The 22,399-nt window shown below is 35.8% G+C and overlaps 3 protein-coding genes and 1 long non-coding RNA gene across 5 annotated transcripts; 3 read left to right on the top strand and 1 right to left on the bottom strand.

Annotated features, from left to right (window-relative positions):
* The first annotated feature begins 339 nt into the window (after positions 1–339).
* On the top strand, positions 340–7,782 carry LOC146168467 (uncharacterized). The gene is made up of 3 exons (XR_014496974.1): positions 340–471; positions 6,307–6,498; positions 7,392–7,782. It is a non-coding gene; the product is annotated as an uncharacterized LOC146168467 (long non-coding RNA).
* On the top strand, positions 1,201–5,392 carry LOC146168468 (DAZ-associated protein 1-like). Its single transcript, XM_083389095.1, has one exon. The coding sequence runs from the start codon at positions 4,117–4,119 to the stop codon at positions 5,095–5,097; it is 981 nt and encodes a 326-aa protein (XP_083245221.1). The 5' UTR covers positions 1,201–4,116; the 3' UTR covers positions 5,098–5,392.
* On the bottom strand, positions 4,293–10,057 carry LOC146168469 (protein-cysteine N-palmitoyltransferase HHAT-like protein). Of its 2 annotated transcripts, XM_083389086.1 has the most exons (8): positions 9,711–10,057; positions 9,097–9,285; positions 7,724–7,936; positions 7,360–7,522; positions 6,299–6,485; positions 5,566–5,758; positions 5,381–5,495; positions 4,293–5,323 (listed from the first exon to the last, which is right to left on the bottom strand). In XM_083389086.1, the coding sequence occupies exons 1-8, from the start codon at positions 10,026–10,028 to the stop codon at positions 5,223–5,225; spliced, it is 1,479 nt and encodes a 492-aa protein (XP_083245212.1). In that variant the 5' UTR covers positions 10,029–10,057; the 3' UTR covers positions 4,293–5,222. The 2 variants fall into 2 exon arrangements, with proteins under 2 accessions (XP_083245212.1, XP_083245211.1); XM_083389085.1 differs by having other exon boundaries at positions 4,293–5,495.
* A 7,283-nt stretch (positions 10,058–17,340) lies between these two features.
* Positions 17,341–21,649, top strand: LOC146168470 (uncharacterized). Its single transcript, XM_083389098.1, has 5 exons — positions 17,341–17,430; positions 17,546–17,583; positions 17,833–17,979; positions 20,513–20,773; positions 21,367–21,649. Exons 1-5 carry the CDS (start codon positions 17,355–17,357, stop codon positions 21,418–21,420), a joined length of 576 nt encoding a protein of 191 aa, XP_083245224.1. The 5' UTR covers positions 17,341–17,354; the 3' UTR covers positions 21,421–21,649.
* Positions 21,650–22,399: the final 750 nt, after the last annotated feature.

Genomic DNA, 22,399 nt, shown 5'->3' on the forward strand with positions numbered 1-22,399 from the left:
CCATATTAATATGCTACGGAACCACTGCAAAAAATGCATAGATTAAATATTTTTTATTTTTGTGGTTCCAGTTTTTTTTTCGCCTCACGGGTGGCGCACGGCTTTTTGAACTTTTTAGAAATTTAAGGCAAAACATGAAAAATTGAATTCATAAATACTGCAGTATATTATTAGTGCTCTAGAGGCGGGTGTTCAACCTGTTATAAATTTTGATCGTAATTTCGCCTTTTAAAAAAGGCAACCCTGCATACGGCCACCTATAAAAAGTTAAAATGGTAAAGTTTCTATGAAAATTTTAAATTGTTTGACGTTTTCAATTTCCGGTCCAGTTTTGAGCAACTCGCTTGCGTGGGTGACGCGTGTTTTTGTTCAAGGTTTTTAAAATGTTTCAAAAAGCACGATTGTTTTACGATTTCAGTGACATTTCAAAAGGACTGGGCGCGTTGGATCAAAATTAAACAAGGATACCCGGTAACAATACAATATAACGTACCTAATAAAACAGTACATAGCCTAAAAATAAAATTATAACTTAAAAATAGAGTTTCAAATAGCATGTATCCATTTAGGTGGTATTATACGATTTATTTTCTTAGACAATGTATTAACTAACTATAGTAAACTACAAGTTACGCAATACATTATGAAATGCCAAATAAAACATTGATTACCTGAAAATAAAATTATAATTTAAAAATAAAGTTTGAAATAACATGTATTATTCTATGTGATCTATACGATTTATTTCCTAAGCAACATACTATTAAATATAGGGTTCTTAATAACAATGCAATATAACCTACATATATAAGCATAACAATATCTTCTTTAAATAATAATGTAACTTAAAATTACAAATACCATATAATAATTTAGGTGGTAACTGGTAACATACGATTTCTTTTCTTAAAACATATATTAACTAATTATTGTAAATTACAGTGTACTTGGTAACAATACAATATAACCTACATAATTAAAAATTACAATATCTATCAATTTAAGTATTATGTAGATATTTCACAGTTATAAATAACATCTGTATCAATAAGTTATTTTGTAAAAATATCTTTTTCGTAAACTTGGTGCAAGTTTGTTACCTTATAAAATATAAACATAAAAAAAATTATGTCAGTCACTTAGATATACTCTATGTTATAAATTAAAATAAATTTAAAATAGTTAAATATCAATCTAGGGGGGTAATATACAATAATTATATTATTATAGACCTTAACCTAATAACAATACCAGATTGGAAACTTTGGATTTTGCGTGGGGGAGATGTTTTGCAGCTGTTTATTTTTCTCGGCTGAAAATAAACCACCAGGCTACCGAAGGTTGTAAGTTGCAAAATTATATTAAACTTACAGCATTCATAGAATACTTAAAGCACTGCGCGATGTTTGGTTAATGTGCGTGCGCAGTGCGCAGGTAAACATATAAAAAGTTAGAAAGTGTAGCATTTAATATGCAATATTTGCAATATTATTGTCAAATTTGACGTCACTATACCCATGACCGTTGTCCACTGACGCATGCCCAAAACGCCAAACTGTGCGTTTTCAGTGTTTCACAGGGGATTCTATTTTATGCATTCTATTTAATTATATACGTCTTATAGAGTATAAAATCGAAAAAAAAAAAACCCAAGCCCCCTGGAAAAAGACCTAAATGGCTAGAAAAAGGCCCCTCATAATTTTAACCTAAACCCAAATTGTAAGCCCGCCCATTACCCGCCCTTAACCCCAAACAGGGACAAACAATCCGGTGCCAAAACAGCGACACCCTAACTGCGCTGTCCAAACTAGGGCGTTCAAACCTCGACATCAAAACGGCCGATGCCAGACAGGTGTCCCTCAAACATCCCATACCCTCTCCCTTCAGTTTTAGGCATTTTGTGTCCATTTAGGCATTATTCCGTTAAATTTAGGACTTATTTTGAAAGGTTTACTACGACTTTTTGGACGATTTTATATATTCTTTTGTGTTAATACCATGGAACTTTTGATTATTCTGATTTAGATATTGTTGTTTTGTAGGTCTTTTGTATGCTCCCCATTAGAGCAATACGCAAAACTCGACCAATATTTTGAATCAAATATTTTTTTAAAGAAACGACATCGAGGCAAAATATCGGACATTACAGGTCATTGCCGTACTTTAAATCAGAATCTTATTAATTTTATTGAAACCACAGGCACTAAAATACATATAAGTCCCGTTTCGACAGATTGTATTTAAAAAATCAGTTGGCACGTTTCAAAATGCCCAGCCGATTTAAATAGAAAAGGAACTTTAATTTCTGAATGTTTAAGCCCATTGATAACTTTTGGTGCAATTACTTGATGCTTTTTCTTTTACGTTTTGTTAGGGTAGACCAGAAAGTAATGCCGTTTAAGTCCAAAACTTGATTTGCATTTATACACAGCTCGGAAATCTCCGAGAGGGCCTTTTCATATTGGGAAAACACCAATCCATCTTAGACCGATCCTTTAAACTAATACTTTTAAACTTGTTTCCCGTCCATGGTTTGCTTGTCTACCACTCTATAAAAAGACTCAGCTACTGCTTATGTGCCTCAGTGCCTGTGTTCGCATACATAACGTTGAACAATGCGCAGATATCCATGCCATTTCCAGCTTAAAATGTTGGATCTGCGTATAAACTCTGTATAACGGCATTTATTCCTCAAAGTAATAACATTTTCGGTTAATTGCTTCTATTTTAAATCACGCTATTAGACATGTTGATTTCAGCTGCATATTTTGCACATGAGTGTGCTCGAAAAAAAACAGGTGTTTTTATTATTAATTGTGTTATTACGTACGTTAAAAAAATGTTATGAGACTTCAGTATGCGGGCCGCAATTTTTTTTTGTGCTTGTTGTGGCTCTGTACCATTTTAAGTTGTGCAGGCCCGATTGAAGGTGATACCTTTTTGGTCATACATGAGTGAATAAATGTGACGTCAGTTTTACAGAAGCCATGCTAACGTTTCTATTATGTTATTATACTTCTCATAAATAGTAGAGGTTGTTAAAGTCCATATTTATATTTTAGCAGTATTACTCATTTTTAGGTAATTTAGTTTCATACAGAAGTTTGCACGGCTGAAGTTTTGCACGTTTGCTCGAGTCAGATTTGCGCGGCTGAACACATTTTCTATGAAATGCGCGGCTGTGACCGCGGTTGAAAGTGCAACTGCGCGGGGGATTTATCAGGCCAAACTTTCCAACCTGGTAACAATACAATAATTAAGCAACATAATACTGATGTCTTTTTTAATGCAATTGTACTAGGGTTGTATAGAATATAAAAGTACTGAAGAACACTGGGTTTGAAATTTCCAAAAAGAAATCCAGAATATTAAATCTAAATTATTTTTTGTTCATTTAATCATAAATCCATGACGAACGTTTAATTACAGTGTAATAATTTTTTAGGCAAACTGTAATTAAATGCAAAACAATTTTGTAGAAAGATTGCAGCAAATTTAAAACAATAGCTTTCAAAGGGTTTGTAATTTACCTGGTAACAATGTAATCTACCTTATAAAACATTCAATGTACTACAAAAGTGACACTAAAGTTGCTAGACAACTAACAAATGAATTTATAATAATAAACATGTTTTCGATTAATTAAAAAAAAAACTGCTTATACCTTCAAATACACTCATTTGTAAAATACATAAAATATTAGTACAAGTTCTTACATTTTTATATGATTATACATATAAATGTATATAGCATTAGTAAAATTTCAGATAACTATTCACTTGTTATTTAGTTACACAGAATGTGTAGGTATGAACCACATATAACAAAATTGGTACAGTATGCAAACCAAATCTTACGAAAGTTTGGGAAAATTTTTTTGGTGGAATATCTTGACATTTTGATAGTGCTTTAATTCCTGATTTTACCTTTCTGATACATTTGATAATCTAGAACAAGTATATATATATATATATTGACAATTATTTGTTCAATATGTATATTTTATTTGGACTGTAATTTTACATTAATATTAATTTAACTTTATTTTAGATATCTACTGATATATATTTTTAATATTTATACTAATTATTGGCCGGTACGTCCAACCTTTAAATTATGCCAGAAGACGATACAAAACTGTTTGTTGGGGGCTTGTCATGGGCCACAACTGAAGAAAAAATGAAAAATTACTTCAGTCAATTTGGAACAGTCACTGAAACCAAGGTTATGAAAGATAAAGTTACGGAGCACTCTCGTGGCTTTGGGTTTGTAACCTTTTCTGATGCAAGTGGTGTTGCAGCTGTCCTTAAATCAAGACCTCATGTTCTGGATGACAAAACTATTGACCCGAAGCATTGCACACCTATGGAGGTGCAAAAAAAGAAGAAAGAAGAAGAAAAAATGCATGTGAGAACCCATAAAATTTTTATTGGCGGACTTCCCAGGGATATTTCAGAAGCAGAAGTAAGAAAGTATTTTGTTAAGTTTGGTGAAGTGTCAGAAGTTACATTTGCCCTGAGTAAGGATGACAATCTAAACAAAGGATTTGGATTTGTAACCTTCTCTGAAGAATCCTCTGCCGCCATGGCGGTCAACCAACACTACCATGAGATTTCAGGCAAAAGAGTTGAAGCCAAGAAAGCTGAACCAAGGGATACCAACCGTGTACCTAAACAACAGTCCCAACAACAACAGCCATATCAGCAGAATGATCAACAACAGTGGAACAACTATGGAGCTGGTGTACAGAACCAAAACAACCCTAACCAGGGTTATGGACAAATGAGTGGTTGGGGACAAGGTTATGGTGCTATGGGCCCCTCAGGAGGTTATATGCCCAACAATAGTTACGGTTATGGGCAAATGTATTCTGGATATGGGAGTTATGGTTATGGCCAGCAATACCCACAGCAAGGTGCACCCGTCCAAGGTGGATACCCAAACATGGGAACATATAACCAATATAACTCTTCCTATGGCCCTATGTACGGAGGCGATGCTTCAAAAGCGGCTGCTCCTGCTGCTGCTGCTGCTACTACTGGTAAAGATTCAAGCAATGGTGATAAATCTACTGGATATCATCCATACAAGAGATAACTTTCATGACTGCTCATTGCTTTTAAAGAACTTATCTGCCTGTAAATATCACACAATTTGCAGCAGAAACAAAGCTTTATATGGTTTTAAACAAATTTAAGCAAGCAATCCTCTGGCAGTTATTGTTATTCCACTTTAACATTTTTATCCATTTGATTGATTTCTGTGTTTAGAGATACATAACAGTATCCAAGAACACATGCCGAGAGTATTCCAATATAACCGCCTGTGTAAAAACAATTGTTTTTGTATGTACAAATGATTTTGTAAAAATACAACCCACCATTGATGAAAATTTGTGTGAAATATAGCTGAAATGCTTCGAGACCATTTATTGCAATACTGTTAAACAGCAAGATACACCAGTAGTTCATTCCAAGCAGTAATGTCTTTGGAATCTAAATATATGTGTATGTTTATCTATATTTGTTGTAAATTCAGTATAGTTGCACTGCTGAAATTACTTACCTTATTTTGGATCCCAGAGTTTTGTTGGCTTATTATAAATTCTACAGTTAATCCAACCCAATTTAGAAATGCCCACAGAAGAGTGTTCAGCCCTAACCCTTGTAAAAACACGACCACCATAAATGAAAGTCCTCCTGCAATTGCCTCTTTGGTAATGTTTGTATGGCCATTGCCCACAGGATTATACACGTATCTGTTAAACAACCATTTTTGTTATATCGGATTAAAATATCGAGATTAAAAGTGTGGTTAGGACTGTGGATGTCCAACACTAATACCCGCTATTTTGGACAAAAATCGCGGTCTGATACCAAATGACGTCTTTTATATGCTTACACAACCAAATTAGATAGAGTTGGAACGTTAGGAGTATTTTTTTCAGATTCTTAGGCCAAAATTTGCTTTACCGTTAAGAAGTTAGAGTACCTCCTGTTGTTAACCTAGTATTTTTTTTTAACTTTTTAAGGTAAAAATAGTTGAGTTAGATCGCAAATAAGTTTGAAATTCCTGTAATAGTTTGATATAGGATCGGCACTGCTACTGCCCTAGTATCGGACGAGTACCGATACTACTACTTGGCACCGGGTATAGACTCCGATCCGATATTATCGGACGTCCTTATTTATGGCCCGTACTGCACAAGCTCTAAAACTTTGATTCTGGCCATATTTAACCCGTTTAAGTTCTAAACAACAAAAAAGTTTATGGTAGTAATTTGTAACCATGTTTTTACCGACAAAGCCAGTGCTGTATACCGCGGTCGAAGTAGGTGTCTGCAAAAGTGAAGATTCTCGAGATGTTTTTGCAGCCCCTGGGTGCCTCGCTGTAGCCATCAACATGGCCGGCCACGCCACTGGATAGTGCATACAGAACCCGGCCTTTCATCCAATCCAGAAATACGTTAGCGAACGCCAGGAATCCTGACACATATTAGTAAGTTAATATTTTTGTTAATATTAAAATAACTAAATACATTTTCACAGAGTGTTTTCAAAACTTTCATGTGAGAGTGCCATGGTATTCACGGCAGCGCCTTTGGCTAAATGTTGGCGTTAAACGGCGTAAACACATTACCAAGCTAAATGGTATACACGCGAACGACTTTTGTGTTTATATCAGGCGAATAGACAAAATATAATTTCCGGGTGTGTCATGCCCGCGTCGAAAACAAAAAAAAATGCTTGCAGCAAAGTCAAAAGCGTGCATGACCGCATGTTTTATAAATGTCTTCCAACCTAAAACTTGAATAAAACATCAACGAAACTGGATAAGAAAAAAAAAATAGTATTAACGAACTGTGTTGTGGAACGTCCTTTTCTGAAAAGTATTTTATTGGCCCCCCAAACAAAAATCGTAGATGCGCGCCTGGCGGGCGAAACAGTTGTTAACTAGGTTGAATCTCACGACTAAGCGATTGTTATTTTTAATCAAGACAAGGTTAAAACGATTTTCTGTAAACAGTTTTCCACTAGCTAAATTTTAGATTTTATCGACCTTAAAGGTTGTTCGTAAAGTTTGTCTATTGTATTTTTGGCTGCCACGTGTAAACTTAGGATACAATTTGCTGCACAATCTTTATAGGTTTGCGTTATATATGTTACAAATTTTGCCTTTGCTTTAATAAGCTGTGTTTTTACCAAAGCTTATGTTTAGCGACAATCAGACGTAATTTTTCATGGCAGCTAGTTACATGGGTAGCTCGGTGCGCGTCGTCGCTCGATTTATTTATAGTCGGATATACGGATATGTCACAGTTGTATCCAACATTAAAAAAATCAACACTATTGATCATACCCACTACAACAGAAGGACTGTTTTTCATAAAGGATTGATCCAGTGGAAGTGACGACACGTGGAAAAAGTGCAAAAGAAAATCGACGCACATCACGTAAACTCCGACCCGAGCAACGTCTTTTAAGAAGTGTACAACCGTCTCCGATTTGTTGAAACTCGGCTTCTAGCGTAATAAAACATAGTTTAGTTTGTCCTAAGTTCGATATACGAGCTTACAAAGCAACGTCTTAAAAGTCTTTTGACTACCCTAATGTGTTAAATAAAACATTTTTTTTAATGTTTTATTAAAACATTATCACGTGCAGTGTACAAGTTGTTCCTTTTCACATGCGACGTTTTATGTCACAAATAAAAATATCTTTACCTGTTTAGAAAATACGTCGTACGTCATTACTGGTCCAAAGAAAAAGTAAGGCAGGTAGAAACTGTACCGAATTAGACTAAAAAAGGTGTCCAATGTTCCAGTCGAAGTTTTCCTGCAATGTTCGAAACCGAAACTACAGCATCGAAACACCCCCAACAACATTGCTGAGTGAGCCAAGATTGCATAGCTGTTTATCGATGCGGAATATAACACCTGAAAGTTAGCAACAAATGTGAGGAGGGTAAACGAAAATTGCCAGCATCCAATATATGTTTGATGAACAGCGACCAACGCCAAATATCAGGCAGATTTGATTTTTCACAAACCAGGGAGGGAAGAATATGTGTTTCGGGGATGTTGATATAAAGAATGTGTTGGCTACTAAAGTTCCAAGCATAGGTGATTTTTTTTTTGCTAATTGGTTTACAGATAAGGGCCTGTTTAATAATCCAAAAAAGTTAAACTTTTAAGTTTCGAGATTTAAAAGAAATTAGGGTTTCGTGCGATGCGTAGAATTCGGGCAAAACGGACCTCTCACAAGGGTGTTCGTTGTTACTCGCGTACCACAAATTAAAGCTTTACCGTTTTCGTGTATTGGCCTTTCAGTGTGCATTTTGGAACTGGAACAAATTACTTAATATCGTTTTATTTTATATTTAGATCAGTTTTGCAGGAATTAAAAATCTTAACAAGATCTCCTGTAAAAATGGTTGATTGATATTTATTTGAATACTAATTTTGAATACTACTAATGAGTTGGTATAATAGCAAGCATTGGCGTATGGTTATTTGTGGACTCGCTCCTTTCAGGGCCTGTGTAGCTCATTTGGTAGAGCCGACGGTCCTGGTATGGTCGGAGGTCGTGAGATCGAACCTCATTGCAGGCTAGTTTTTTCCTGCCTTGCTTGTATCATTGATCGACGGTGAGTCTACGATGGCTTTTGGTGTACTTTTTTATGATACGTAAGCCGTAATCGTTGGTCAAAAAGCAGCTTCAGAAGGGCTGGACCACAGTTGTTGAACACGTATGTATGTGTATATGTCATTCAATGAGTTGGTATAACGTGTTACAAATATAAAGGCAGTTTCTATTTATACCCATTCAACTTTTATATTGATGCAATTTTACTCGTGCAATTTGTTTTTGCCCCGCCTTTCCCAAATGATGTCATGTGGTAGGGAATCGGATTAAAGTGTCAAGCATCGATCATTACTACTTTAAGCTACATTCATGGTCCGAACATGGCAAAGAAAATTAATAATTAGTGGGTGGACATGGTGTATGGTTTGATAATAAATATAATGAGTTTGTTAATTCAACTGAATGTTGTAGCCTCCTTTTTTATCGTTTTCGTAACGCCAATTTAACGAACCTGCATATATGGACTCAAGTGCATTGATATCAACAGAATGGCACCAAGTGACCAAACATAAAGCTCTCTTTTTAGCGTGGAAACCACGTAGAATATTGCACTGCACAAAGCCACCGCCGCCACGAACTTCCATCCGAGCAAAGTGTAGATCCACATAAAGTCGTGGGAGAACAGTACCGTATTTCCAACCTTTAAGTATAACATCAGATGATAAATATATGGAGTGCTGTCTTTTGATATCAGGACACCAAAAAAACTAGGACGTCGCATCGCAATTAGCGCTACCGTTTTAGTGTTTTGATTGGTCAATGTAAATAATTGAATGTATTTTTTTCTGAATTTACACTTACATAAACACAATGCAAATGGTCACGATCACTACCTTTCAATTTCTTAAAGTTTTCTTGAAATAACATTCTTAGTAATGTGTATGGTGCAAACTTGGTTCTAAGGATATATAGCCTACCTAATAATATTTTTGTATATCGGTAGTAGTAGGCTATAGAGTAGTAGGCCTATACACTTATTTAAAAAAAAAAAACTATAATAAATAAAATGACCGAATGTTTTTCTTTAATTAGAGGGTGTAGTAAATATTGATAAAAACTGCTTACCTCGTTGTTGAACTCTAAGTAACCGCACCCAATCGTACATAACGAGTGACAAACGTACATTGCCAATAACACGAAACGAGATTCGGAAAACCACAGAGTCCATTCGAAGTCGGCAATGTCTTTCTTTCTCGACATGGCCGACCAACCTTCTCCCAAAAAACGTTTGGAGCTTCTTTCATCTGTTCCTTCATGCTCTACCGATTCTCCAAATACGTGTAGCAGCGAATATATTGCCACACATAAAAGTACTAAACTGCACATCTTTCCTTCCCCAGAAAGTACTTTCCATCTTTTGACCGACATTATAAAAGTTACCATACAGTTGGTTGGCAAGTTTATTTAAATTTATTTACATGGACTATAAACAAGCATAAGGTTGCCAAGTTAACTTGCACAAGCAGTTTTGAAACTAACCCGAGAGGTATGTGTCCTACCAACAGTCATACAGCGACAGCCCAAAGCAATACTTACTAGTGACATAGCCCAGAGCTATTTCTAAGCTTGATTTTACCTTTACTACTTTCAAAAGCGTTACCGCTTTCCTATTCAGAACACAGCGAGTTTGACTGCAGTTCTGTAGTGTTTGTCATCTTTTTATAACGTAGTTACAGTTACCTAGAAAGGCCAGTCACGATTTATCACGTCACGCTATTTGCGAAATATTCACGGGCTCACGGCATTATTGTTCAGTAGATTGTGACGATTTACCAACGTTCTTGCTTTGTCTGCTTCCGGAATATATAGCTGTTACGCTACACACATGTACAGATTTTTAGCTGTTCAAACCTGGGTGGTTTACTGTGGCACGGCACTTTTGTACGGCTATTACGCAGCAATACGCTTTCTTCAGCGGAGCGTCGAATCTCAAACGTGCAAATAATAGCACTTGTTTGCCAAATGGCCGATCATCCTCCATCGCACGTTTTGTCTAAATACCCAAGGTAGTAAAAAGCGCCCGAAATGAAAAAGGAATCTAACTTGACAAGAGCGTTTCAGTTTTTCCAAATTAGATTACAATTATAAATAGATCACTTTAAAGCTTACACGGATGTCGTACAACAACCCTCCCCGAAAATAATTAATAGTGATTCAGACCAAAGCGTAATGGCTTCTTACAGTGTGTTTAACCACGCAAAATTTAGACAAAGTTTGCACAATATCGCGTTAATTGCAAATTTTGAACAGTATAGTCAATTTTCACTTTCAAAGAGGAGTTTACTTACGTTTGACGCAGTTTGGTCTTAGGATTACGTATTGCGTGAATATCACGCTTTCGCGCAAGGCTAAACCATTCGTGCTGCAACTTACATTTTACGTGTTAGGGTTCCGATCGATAAATATGACGGATTTCGTTAAAAAGATGTGTGACACACAGTGTTCACTCTAAGGTGCGCAACTGCGCAATTGCGCAGCAAAATCAGACAATTTGCGCAGTAAAATTTGCTTTTGCGCACCTACATCGTTCTCAAATTAAAACTAAAATATCTTCACTTTTTTGCCACAACAGTGTGAGCATTTCGCATTGGCCGTTTTTTCGTTGATGTTTGTAGCTAAAAGCAAGTTAACAAATCATATCCGCATTGACGATTGTGACGTAATAAATTACTTTGGCTGATCGGTTTTTATCATCCATGCTGTGTATGTTTTTGTTATCTCGCGTAGAATTAAATGTCTATTCAGAAAAATCAAGCTTAAAGAAAAAAATGAGTTTAGAACAGTGCCGAACACAGCAGTGGAGTGTTTAACAATAATTTGGGATTATGAAACCGAAATGCATTTTTATGGACGTAAATTTTTAATACAATTCAGTTTTTACACTATTTCTGTGCAGATACAGCTGTGGAGTCAACAATGGCTCTCACAAATTGACAAAATCATTTTATTAAATGCAAATGAGCGAATAGTTCGTGATTCTTGATTGTGCGCTAAAGGCATCACGCATCCTATTTTTTTTAAATTAGACATTTTGTCAATTTAACCCAAATATTTGGATATTTTTTCACGCGACCGCTTAGTTGCCATATGTTTGAACATATATAACTCGATTACAGTTGCACATGTAAGTTTATTAATTATAAATATGGGTTTCGTGACGTCACGCTTTGTACGTCATCTTTAAAATTTTCACGCCTCGCCACAATACAAAAAACATTGATCAGCGGGCGCTGCCAACGCAGCCTTTAAATATTCTTGCGCGCTACAAATATATTCTTGGGCACTACAAAAAATATTTGCGCACTAGAAAATTTTCTTAGAGGGAACACTGGTGACACATTTCGCCAAGTGTTGTGTGCCATGGCATTTGATCGCAGACTAGTTCGGGACACGATCCCCAAGGCTAAGAATAAGAATTGACTTTACTTTTTCAAGCAAAACGTTTATTGGACAGTAGGACAATCAGTATGAGGCAAACACACATGCACATTGCACACCAAGTGTTCGCATTAGGCTATAGCCGCTAAAGGTTGTCTCTAACCGCGAGATTGCAATCTGTCCTCAAAATGCGTCCGATTCTCTCGATATCCACCCGACGAATGGCAATCCAAATAATGCAATACAAACCAAATCCGCACACAAAAAGATCACGAAGCAAAACGGAGGCTGCGAAATTTACACAAAGTCCTATCCCCCCTGGGAAACCGAGAAGCTTGGTAGCCGATACAAACAGCGATTCCCAAGGCCAAACGCATTAGTTTGGTCAACAATAATTATATTGGTGACATTACGACACAAATTTGAGAAAACCAGCAATTTCAAGACAAACATACTGCAAAATTTGCATACAATAAGCGACATTAATCTCTTTTAAAAGCAACTTTATGATACATGCATTTTAAGAAACAATTTTCGGGCGAGAAACGTGTAATGTCGTTTTTAACGAGAAACGTGTACAGTCGTTTTCACTTTAAACAACCCTGGTTATCGCCATGGCCCATAATTTTGTCTTTGTCCAGTGAGGGCCGCAATTTTGTCTCTGTCTGGTGAGGGCCGCACAACCTGGGGCAATGGGGCATGTTAAACACCTGGTCGAGGTCGTTTGGCGTAATGACCTGCTTCCAATCTGAAGCACCTTCGAAAGCGCCCGTAGACCTTCCGCAATGCACGCACAACAACGCAATTTCATTCTCAGAGTAAAAGGTGCAAAGCGTGATCCCGTTTCCTGCCTTTCGAATATCATCTGCTTTCACGCACTTTTGTATACCTTCGAATTGTCGGCCGTCTTCAACCCACCGTTCACTTGCCGCTTTCAAATCTCGCTGTACAACTGACCTTCCTCAGTCGAGCTCTTGTTGGTCACTTCCTCGTAAACCAAGCTTTCCAAACTACCCTTGCAATTTCTTGGCTGTTCATCACAATTTAAGCTGCGGATGCAAAGCCTCTGCGTATTGTAAATTTGTTTGGGAACTCTTGCCACAAAATGTGAAGTAGCTAACCTGGTCAAGTGCTTAATGCGTCATGCCCCCCAAAATCTAAATAAAACTTTACATTTTAAAACAAAAATAGTCACAATTTTACGCGCTTCGCGCGACGTCTTGTGGCCTTCTTTAAATTTCACTTAAATTGCACATTTTCGCACAACTACAAACGTAATGAGGACGTTAGCTTATTTGTTTTATACCGTCATAGTATGACGTCATATTGCGTGTATTACAGATCCTGTTTTTGACCCAGCCCGCCACAACATTTTAACCTTCTCATGCGGCCCGCGGTTAAAAATAATTGCCCACCTCTGTACTATAGTATGATTAAAAGCAAGGTCAGTTGTTTTCATTTATCTCCAACTCGACGATATTTTGTTCGACTATACCAGGGACAGCCAACACGTCGATCGCGATCGACCGGTCGATCGCCACAATTCACCTGGTCTATCGCGTCGGATATGTGTTACGTCATTAGACTCATTACAGTAGCTGTCGCACCAACGCCTATCTATAACATTGGTCGCACACAAGTGGAACATTGTTGTCTCGCAGCTTAATAAAGCGTTCTTTGACTCAATTTAGGATTAGGTAATTGGAACTTACAAGGGTCTATTTAACTTTTGTTATTAAACTGAAATACGTGCAAATTGAGGAAGCATCTTAGCACAAAGACACTGTGCGTATTAAGGCACATTATTAACCAGATCAACAATAAAAGTTTATCACGCTTCCTATTTTTATTACACATTTTTAGGGATACCACATTATCCAAGCTTTACATAGGCACACTTTTAAACAATCACCAGATCCAGCATTTTTTGTGGTCATTTAAGTTTGGCACCCGGAAAATACGTCATAGCGTGACATCACACAACATGAAACTTGAAAAGGTCTGTTTTTGCCAGTCAATTTCCCGAGTAAATATGCAAAAAAGGGAATGAATTTATTCCGTTTTTTTTTACAACGATTTAGGAACCCGAACAAAGTATTTGTGAAATTATGCAATCGTCCCAATATACTTTTAGGTAGATAATGGGCTACTTTTTTTAACAAGTGTTTATTTATTTTTTTTTTTTCAAAACGTTACAGCCGAAAATCTTATCAGCATACTATTACTGTACTAGCTAATGCTCTAATAGAGTGGTTTTCACCTATAGGGTCCGTGGTCCCCTAGGTGTCTTAGGACTTCAGCCATAAGACCGAAATAAGAACAACATGCGTTTGAATAAACCACAGTTCGGAAGAAAACCAATATCGGCCCATTACCAAATAGTCGTTATAACGTCTAAATCGAAATAAGTCCTAAACCCGTCGAAATAAGACCTAAAATGACCAGAATCAGGCCTTCACAACATTTTACCTAACCCCAAACCAACCCCTAAGTACATCACTCACTACCCTAATAATTTCAACCCTTTCCTAATCCGACCCATTACCCATAAATAAACTTAAACAGGGTAAAAAAATCCGGTGCCAAAACAGCGGCGTATACTAACGGTGCCATTCAAATCAGAGCACCCAAACGTCGAAACCAAAACAGCCGATGTCAAACCCATGGACCCCGATCTTCCATAACCTCTCCCTACAGTTTCAGGCCGTTATTTTGGCCATTTAGGAATTATTCCGATAAAATTAGAACTTAGTCCGAGTGGTTTATGCGTTATTCAAAAGCTTTCGATCTTATACTGTACTGTGGGTATTACTGGGTATTTGCCTTTATTATGTCGTTAGTCTTAATGCTATGGTTTTTTCGTTTTCGCGAAGCAGTTTTATGGAGATAGCAAAGAAAATTCTAACAATGATCTTGTTTTTAATCGATGCTAAAAATAGAAAAATTACGCATTTATGCACCCATACGGGTAACAAATAGATAGCTGAAATGGTGGTATGATCTTCCACACAACTATACGAGCTCTAAAGCGAGTGTCAGAGATAATAGAGAAATGGGCAATAATTGCTTTAAGTTTTTTTTTTCTCCCTTTCCGACGATCAATACAATACACACGCACACTTAGTAAGTTAGTACCGTAAAGTTAGCGTATTAAGAGAAGAAACAGCCTTGAACCACAAGTGGTTCTGCAAAGAGACCCTTGTCACACGGACTATACATTTATTGTGAGTAACAGTCTCTAATACGTTCCTATTCAGTAGGTTTTATTGGGACAAAAATAAGAATAAATAGAACAAAGTGATAGTTTTGTTATACGCCACAAATGTCTATTTTGATACTTTATTTTAATGATACCGTTATTAAATTTCAGCTATATTTTGAGTTTACATTACTGCAATAGGTACCGAAGGCCTATATTCATTTTTCCACAAAAACCTAGCAATACAAACAGACACAAATTTAAAACGTGAGAAGGCTCCCAAAAGAAATGTGGTAAAAACATATTGCATGATAAAAATGAACGTCACAAATCCGACAGGTGACGAAATGTCACGTTTCCATTCTTAAAAAATAAATTTCTCGCTACTTTCCTAATTTACAGGGAACTTATCTTCGATTTATCCTCAATTTTTTTCAATAAAATTTACCCAAAGCGATAAAAACGATATTTATGTTTTTTAAACGGGAAAAGAAATGATTTACTGGTGCTCCCAACTTGAGGCTGGTAGGACAGCTTCTAACCTTTAAAAGTATATGCAATCAAAATTTTTCTTCTAAATTCTCAATATAAGCTTGTGCAATGGGTAGAATCATATTTAAGGCGCAAAAGGGCAGCTGCGACTAAATAAGGATTGATAGTGTGATAAATGGGCGCGAGTAGGCAAATGTATTGTACACTTTTACACAAGTAATACTGTAATACTTTATCATGTATTGTATATCAGATTTTTAAAATGCTCAAAAGGAGGCCTAATACAAATAAAATAACGAAAAGTTTCTTCCTTTTACTGCCAAGCGTTCAATTACTTCTTATTTCGCTTCTTTACCTCATAATGCAAGAAGAAAATATTTTAATGTTGAACTTCTCGCGAAACATTTGTAAAAAAAAAACTTATTGCGACTAACGCGCTTAATGTAGGCAACAGGCTGTTTAAGAGAAAAACAATTGTTGACTCATTTACGATTAAAACTAAAGCACATTGATTTCTCTAAATTATATGGAGATCATATTAAAACTAAAATGTACCTAGTAGACCTACTTATAATGTCTGAACAATATTATCACACTTTGGTTTGTAAACTATTAAAAACTTGACACACAAGCCTGTTAAACTGGAAGGCTCCCTTCAGAGCTTTGCTATTTCAATTTGAATTAGTGCGAAATCCAGGATTTTCTATAAATCCATTCTATATTGTTTTGGGTTGGGTTGTTGCCAGGTCGTACCGAAGTCGTATGATTTTATCAACACCAAAAGTGACCTTTCACTGGCAAAATTCCTGTCTTAATTTTAGACCGAAACAATATACTTGAAAGCCGAAATGGATATTAGATTGACCGCAGGTTTGGCAAAGTTGTGCTGAGGTGGTATGACTTTATTTGATTGCACGGTTCACGAGCAACGTCGTGTGGTTGGCAGACTGATTATAAATGCATGCTCTTTTATACACGACGTCGCCTTTGCTATCTATCCGGTTTGAGATTTGCTTCTTACGTAGGCTGGTTTGACAAATTATTGATGACCCTAAAAAGCAGCAAACCTATCTGCAGCTAAATCAGGCTTACTCGATCGCGCTTCTTCAATCAATTGAATTGATATATCAAGCCGGCTTATAGCGCCTTCCGTGACAGCGATAGGGAATGATGAGTTGCCGGGGATAGTCGATCGATTTGCATTTTTTGCTTGAGATGAATTGAGTGCTCTCACCACAGTGTTTTGTTCTTTGCGTAAAATTAATTTCTCGTTTGCTGTCATGTTAAGCGGACAACGATGCATCGGTCAAGCGGGATTAATCATTTAATATACGCCAGTTGTTGACGGAGTACTTTCATGAATTATTCTCTGTAGGCGCGTCACACGTGAATCGATAAGCGCCAGAAAAATTTGGCTTACGGAAATGCAACTACTATATTTATACTTGATCAGGCTCCATCAGCATACAAATTGCTGTTTAACGACTAACGACAGAGGCGACGCTGACGACTAAAATTCTTGCATATAAAGGCGCGTTGTTTTCAGTTGTATTCGGAAATTTGTTGCTAGCCTGAGTGCAACAAAAAAATAATTGTTAAACATTATATATTTGTTAACAGAATTAATTCAATTTAAAAAAATGGGACAAATGTTGTACTTGTTAAGTTATTTGTTAGTTTTGCATTTCGTGACGGTTATTGTGAGTTCGAAATCAGGTACGTTTAAGCTACATTTGTAAAATCAGTATAAAGAATGAAGACATGTTTTTATTCCGATAAGATTGTTTTTAACTTGTTATGCAATAGTTTAATGAAACTTTATATTTTGCAGTACCACAAAAAATGATAAACGGAAATCCAGAAAATACGGTAAAACTTCAAATTGCATTTTAGTTTGATTTAGGTCTGATTTTTAAACAAAAAAATAGCATAATCTTGTATACAATTTTATGCTTATCTTTTTGAGCCAGATCTATAAACTTGTAATGGTTGTGCATTTTAATTAACACTGGAAAAAAAACAAGATGTTTAGACAATAGAATGCATTGCTAAACCCTGTTTTATTTTTGTGAATTTTTACAATTTTGCAAAATAACGCAAGGAATAAATCCCCCATAGGGCGTTGGAGATTCTGTCGTGTACAATCGGGAAGGAGAATATTATTACCCAAATATGTTCCCACAAGATAACAGCGATCAGGGCAGAATTTCTGATAGAGCCTCACGATATGGAAATGCTTTCATCCTAAAAAGAAAGTTTGACGATGTAAGTACTGTTCATACTACTTTAGAATTAGTTTTATTAATATTATTTTTTTAATATTTTAATATTGTGTTTAATATTTTTGTTTTGTCGAAACACTGGGAAACGATCATATTTTTTCCTCGAAACTAAAAACGTCAAGTTATTTACGAAAAATTTTGGAATAATTTAATTATATTTGTCGTCAGAAAGGTGCTACAAATTAATGAAGGATGAATTAATTATTTATCATGTTTAAACGAGGACCGTTAAGGTCATCTAAAACGAAAGGAAATGTCGGCACCATTAGCGAAAGACGGTTGCATATTTTATAACATTTGTCCCAAACCTTATTAAAACATAAGTTTAGCCGACAGTTAAAAATAAAAATTAATGGATATGTAAGTGTCCATGTTCTTTCTGAAACCCGGTATTTTTTGTTTTACAGCCGTCCGTTTCGATGTCAAATTACATCATTAAAATAGAGAATGAGCAAATGATTTAAATTATGCATTTAATTTTCCAGATTGTTTAGCCAACATGTGCGTTACCCAGGTTAAAATACCCAATGTAGATTTTGTGTGTGTGTTGGGTCGCAAGCCAAGCCAAACAACTCAATATTTTTGTCAGCTATACCAGTTTTATCTCCCTGCAAGGGAATCGTTTGGGCCTCTTTTGCAATCGTTAGGGCCTCTTTTTTATGAAAAAGTCTTATTCTATTGTACTTAGTTTTGCACTAAATTATACAGATAAATTAAAGTCGTGCGTGAAGACAGCGTTGTATTTTTTCGAACTAAATGGTCTGTTTAAATCGTGATATGCGTGTAGCTTTCGTTTTTTCACAAAAATCTTAATTCACAACTTTTATATTTTGTTTTATCTGCTTTGTTACAAAAAAATTCCCGAAGCTTATTTATTGTTACGTAACTATCCCTGTTGTTTCCTACCATTACGAACTTCAAAATACTGGTCTCATCAATTGCCAACAAGGAGCACAGTTGCTTTCAAGGGCGCACGACGCTGTGGGACAGCGGTCGTTAATTATGTCAAATGATTGCTCTTGATAGATATTATCTACTGTTTTTTATCCACTGCTCCCCTAGGGGGCGCCAAGTAATTCTTAGGTGGGCCCAAGCTCTACTAAAATATTTAACTTTTTATATGATTTTATCAGTTCCATGTTGCGTTAGTTATTAAATCTGCTTGTATGCTGCCCTATGCATAACATCAAAATTACACTGTTTGGAAAAGTAACTGAAAAAAAAAAGATTCATAATTGTACGATTTGCAAACTTTAGGCTACTATGTTTTAATAGTTTCTCGCTTTTTTACAATATTTGTTACTTATTATGGCCAATCGGGGCTGTGTTTAGTCACAATAGTATGATATGGTTGAAGAAGATCTAAGTTGTGCACCACGTCACCCTTTCCACAAACTGTGTTTTGTCTATTTTAACAACAAAACTTCAAAAAAAATGTTGAGCTTCGCGCCAACTACGAAATACCTTTCTTGCGCATCACTTATTGGGAGAAACTCTTTTCGCGCCTATTTGTAATGTTATTTGCAGTTAATAGCCTTTGGATTGTGTTCCATCATACTTTTTAAAACACGATTACCGCAATGTTTTATTTTTTCACAACATGTCTGTCAAAATCAGCTTGATGTAAACCAAATATATCGAGCACGAGCAACTTGTTTGTGTCTCCCAAATTAAAGTTTATAGCCAATAAAAACCAAATAATCGCAATTTTTTGTGTTCGTGCACCGAAGAGTTAACTTTTCTATTTTCATGCTGTCGGATTGATATGTACTGTATTAGAAAAATAACGAATTTGTTTTAGTATTATTGTTTAATATCTAAGGGGGCGCAAGGCACAGGACATTTATTAAAGGGGGGCGCGGTAGAAAAAAAAAAAACTAGATACGAGTCCATTTCAAATACTTTTTGACTATTTAAAAAAAAAAAATTTTCCCGCTTTGCGAGAATCATCTTTCTACGTCCGACTTGTTTACGTTTTGATGCGGTCTTTTGAACTAGATCAGCGCTTCGTTACTGTTAATGGTAAACTTATTAAAAAATGTTGGAGATATATTTTTTAACATTTTGTATTGTCGGCAATGTAATAAAAACTTGCAAGAAATTTAAAAGAACTGCCGGTATATCTAAAAAATCGCGCTCGCTTCGCTCGCCACGTCCGCCCTCACTTAAAAAGGTTAACAAATACTGATTAACTATTAAAGTTATCGCGTTACATAAATAAAGCACCATACAAAATTAAAGCGTGTCCAGTATGTTTACTATTCGTATTTGGTGGATCATCATTTTGTCAGGTTTGGCCATGATGGATCATGGCAGAAATCATTTGAACACCCCTGATATAGAACCATCGAAAATTAGCCACAATAGTAATTTCTCACCTTTGTGATAATAACGGATACAGTATCTTAAATTCAATACTCAATTTTCCGGACAACATAATCATTTAAACCTTTCAAATCCCGCAGGCAAAATAACAAAAACTGCATCGCCTTCAGTTTATTGATTTGCCTTTGCAGCTCTTCCGATTGCTTCACCCGACATTTGAAGGCACGAACGAACAGCAAATGACCGACCACGCTTCGACAGCAAACAAGAGGTTCGGCGTCCCTTCCGTTATCAAACGTTTTAGCGTTCCGTCAATAATAAAGCGATTCGGCGTTCCCTCGATCCTAAAGCGCTTTGGGGGCCCTTCCATTATCAAACGGCAGTTTCAACACTCTTCGATTTTTCGACCGCGTTTTTTTAATCCATCCATCATCAAACGCTACGACCAAAAGGTTGGCTGTTTTTTTGATGTTTAAAGTTATGAACAAAGGTAGTTTATATTTCGATAATCTGAAGATCAATTATGTCTTCGGGTAACAAATGATCGATCGTTTGGGTTAAATGTTAACGAAACATATATTGTCGTTTTGTAAACTGTGTGGCAAGTTTGATGCTTTGAAATACCTAAAGTCCAACGTCAAGTAAATTGTAAACCAACTGTTAGAAAGCAAAACGCTTTGTAATGGAAGAACAGAGGACGGGTTAATTAAATAGCGAGAAACTCATTGATTTTTGAAAATCAATTACAACCAATTAACATGTCTATTCCCCGTAACTTTTAGTAACCTATATCTCTTAACGTAATAAATTTTGGCAAAAAATATTTGACGAATTTTGAGCAAAAATATACCTGTCCTAAATGATATATCACTATATTTTTTGGTTAGAGTAAGGTTATTTTACAATGATTGAAATCAACGAAGTCTAATCAAACTTGTGTAGTACTGGTATAGTGTTTTTTTAATAGTAGGTAGATAAACCTTTTTGAAAATTAGTCACACGTATGCGAACATATTTTAGTGTTTAAAAAAATTATACATTTCAGTCAGAAGAGGGTGATTCGCGGATGAACGATCAACCATATCTCACCGATGAGTAGGGAAAGATTAATGAATCCGCGGATCAAATTCACTTCATCGATTGCAATCGCACAATATTTACTTTTGTGATTTGTCTGTATATAGCAATCTTGTTTTAAATGTTCCTTTTAAAAAGCAATGTTAAAACAAACATGATTATTCTTTATCGATCAAATCTAATTATTCCGTAATCGTTTCGCGAACAAAACCTTTTTATAGGTGTTTATTCAAATGATCTAATGTAGGGAAACAGTGGTCTCACAATGATCTCGTATTGCAGCTTAAATAAACTATTTTATTGCTGTTATCGTTAATGTTGCTTCTTTTATCTCGAGTGCTAAATATTTTGTCAGTTACGCCGATTTTAATAAATGTGAGGTATATCTAACGGAAATATCGTGTTTTATTGAAACAAATCTGATTTGTATAGGTATTTCAACAAATACTGTTGCAAAACGTTCTTTTTATATTAACTCTGTGTATGGTAACATTGCAACCACCTTTCCATTTTTTTTGTATTTATTGAGACCGAATGATTCATTTTTCATTTTGGTGAGTTTTGTTAAATCTTTGTAAATATATAATAGACTAAACATAACAATCTTCGGATTTGAAGTTATGTGGAGTAAACCCACCGCATGCCAACTTTATAGCTTTAGTAAAGCGGCTTTTTAAAGAATCTACAGATAGAGCTTTCCAGGGAACACACAATAAGATCTAAAAAGCAACAATAGCTAAAGCAGAAAAATCTACAAAACAATAGTATTAAGATCAACGACATAATAAAGCCAAACATGCAGTAAAATACAGTACAGAATAAGATCGAAATCGTCTGATCAGGCCCAAACCTGCCGGAATACGTCCTAAATTCATCGGAATAAGGCATGAATGGCCAATATTTTGGTCTTATTCTGTGTTTTAATCCGACTTTGTTGTTGTTCTTATCTCAGTCTTATGACTGGAGTCCCTTTCCAGATGTCATTAAACAACTATTAGAAT

The sequence above is a fragment of the Ascidiella aspersa genome, chromosome 1 (genome assembly GCF_963924565.1).
Source record: "Ascidiella aspersa chromosome 1, kaAscAspe10.2, whole genome shotgun sequence".
NCBI classification, from domain to species: Eukaryota; Metazoa; Chordata; class Ascidiacea; order Phlebobranchia; family Ascidiidae; genus Ascidiella; species Ascidiella aspersa.

What these genes read in the sequence shown, in the direction of transcription:
- LOC146168468 (XM_083389095.1), top strand. Translation starts at nt 4,117, where the DNA reads ATGCCAGAAGACGATACAAAACTGTTTGTTGGGGGCTTGTCATGGGCC.
- LOC146168470 (XM_083389098.1), top strand. Translation starts at nt 17,355, where the DNA reads ATGGGACAAATGTTGTACTTGTTAAGTTATTTGTTAGTTTTGCATTTC. An exon ending in TATTGTGAGTTCGAAATCAG is followed by an intron (nt 17,431 to 17,545) that starts GTACGTTTAAGC and finishes TATATTTTGCAG; the next exon opens with TACCACAAAAAATGATAAAC. An exon ending in TCAAACGCTACGACCAAAAG is followed by an intron (nt 20,774 to 21,366) that starts GTTGGCTGTTTT and finishes TATACATTTCAG; the next exon opens with TCAGAAGAGGGTGATTCGCG.
- LOC146168469 (XM_083389085.1), bottom strand. Translation starts at nt 10,028, where the DNA reads ATGGTAACTTTTATAATGTCGGTCAAAAGATGGAAAGTACTTTCTGGG. An exon ending in ACGACGTATTTTCTAAACAG is followed by an intron (nt 7,523 to 7,723) that starts GTAAAGATATTT and finishes TTATTACGCTAG; the next exon opens with AAGCCGAGTTTCAACAAATC. An exon ending in ACTCTGGGATCCAAAATAAG is followed by an intron (nt 5,496 to 5,565) that starts GTAAGTAATTTC and finishes ACATATATTTAG; the next exon opens with ATTCCAAAGACATTACTGCT.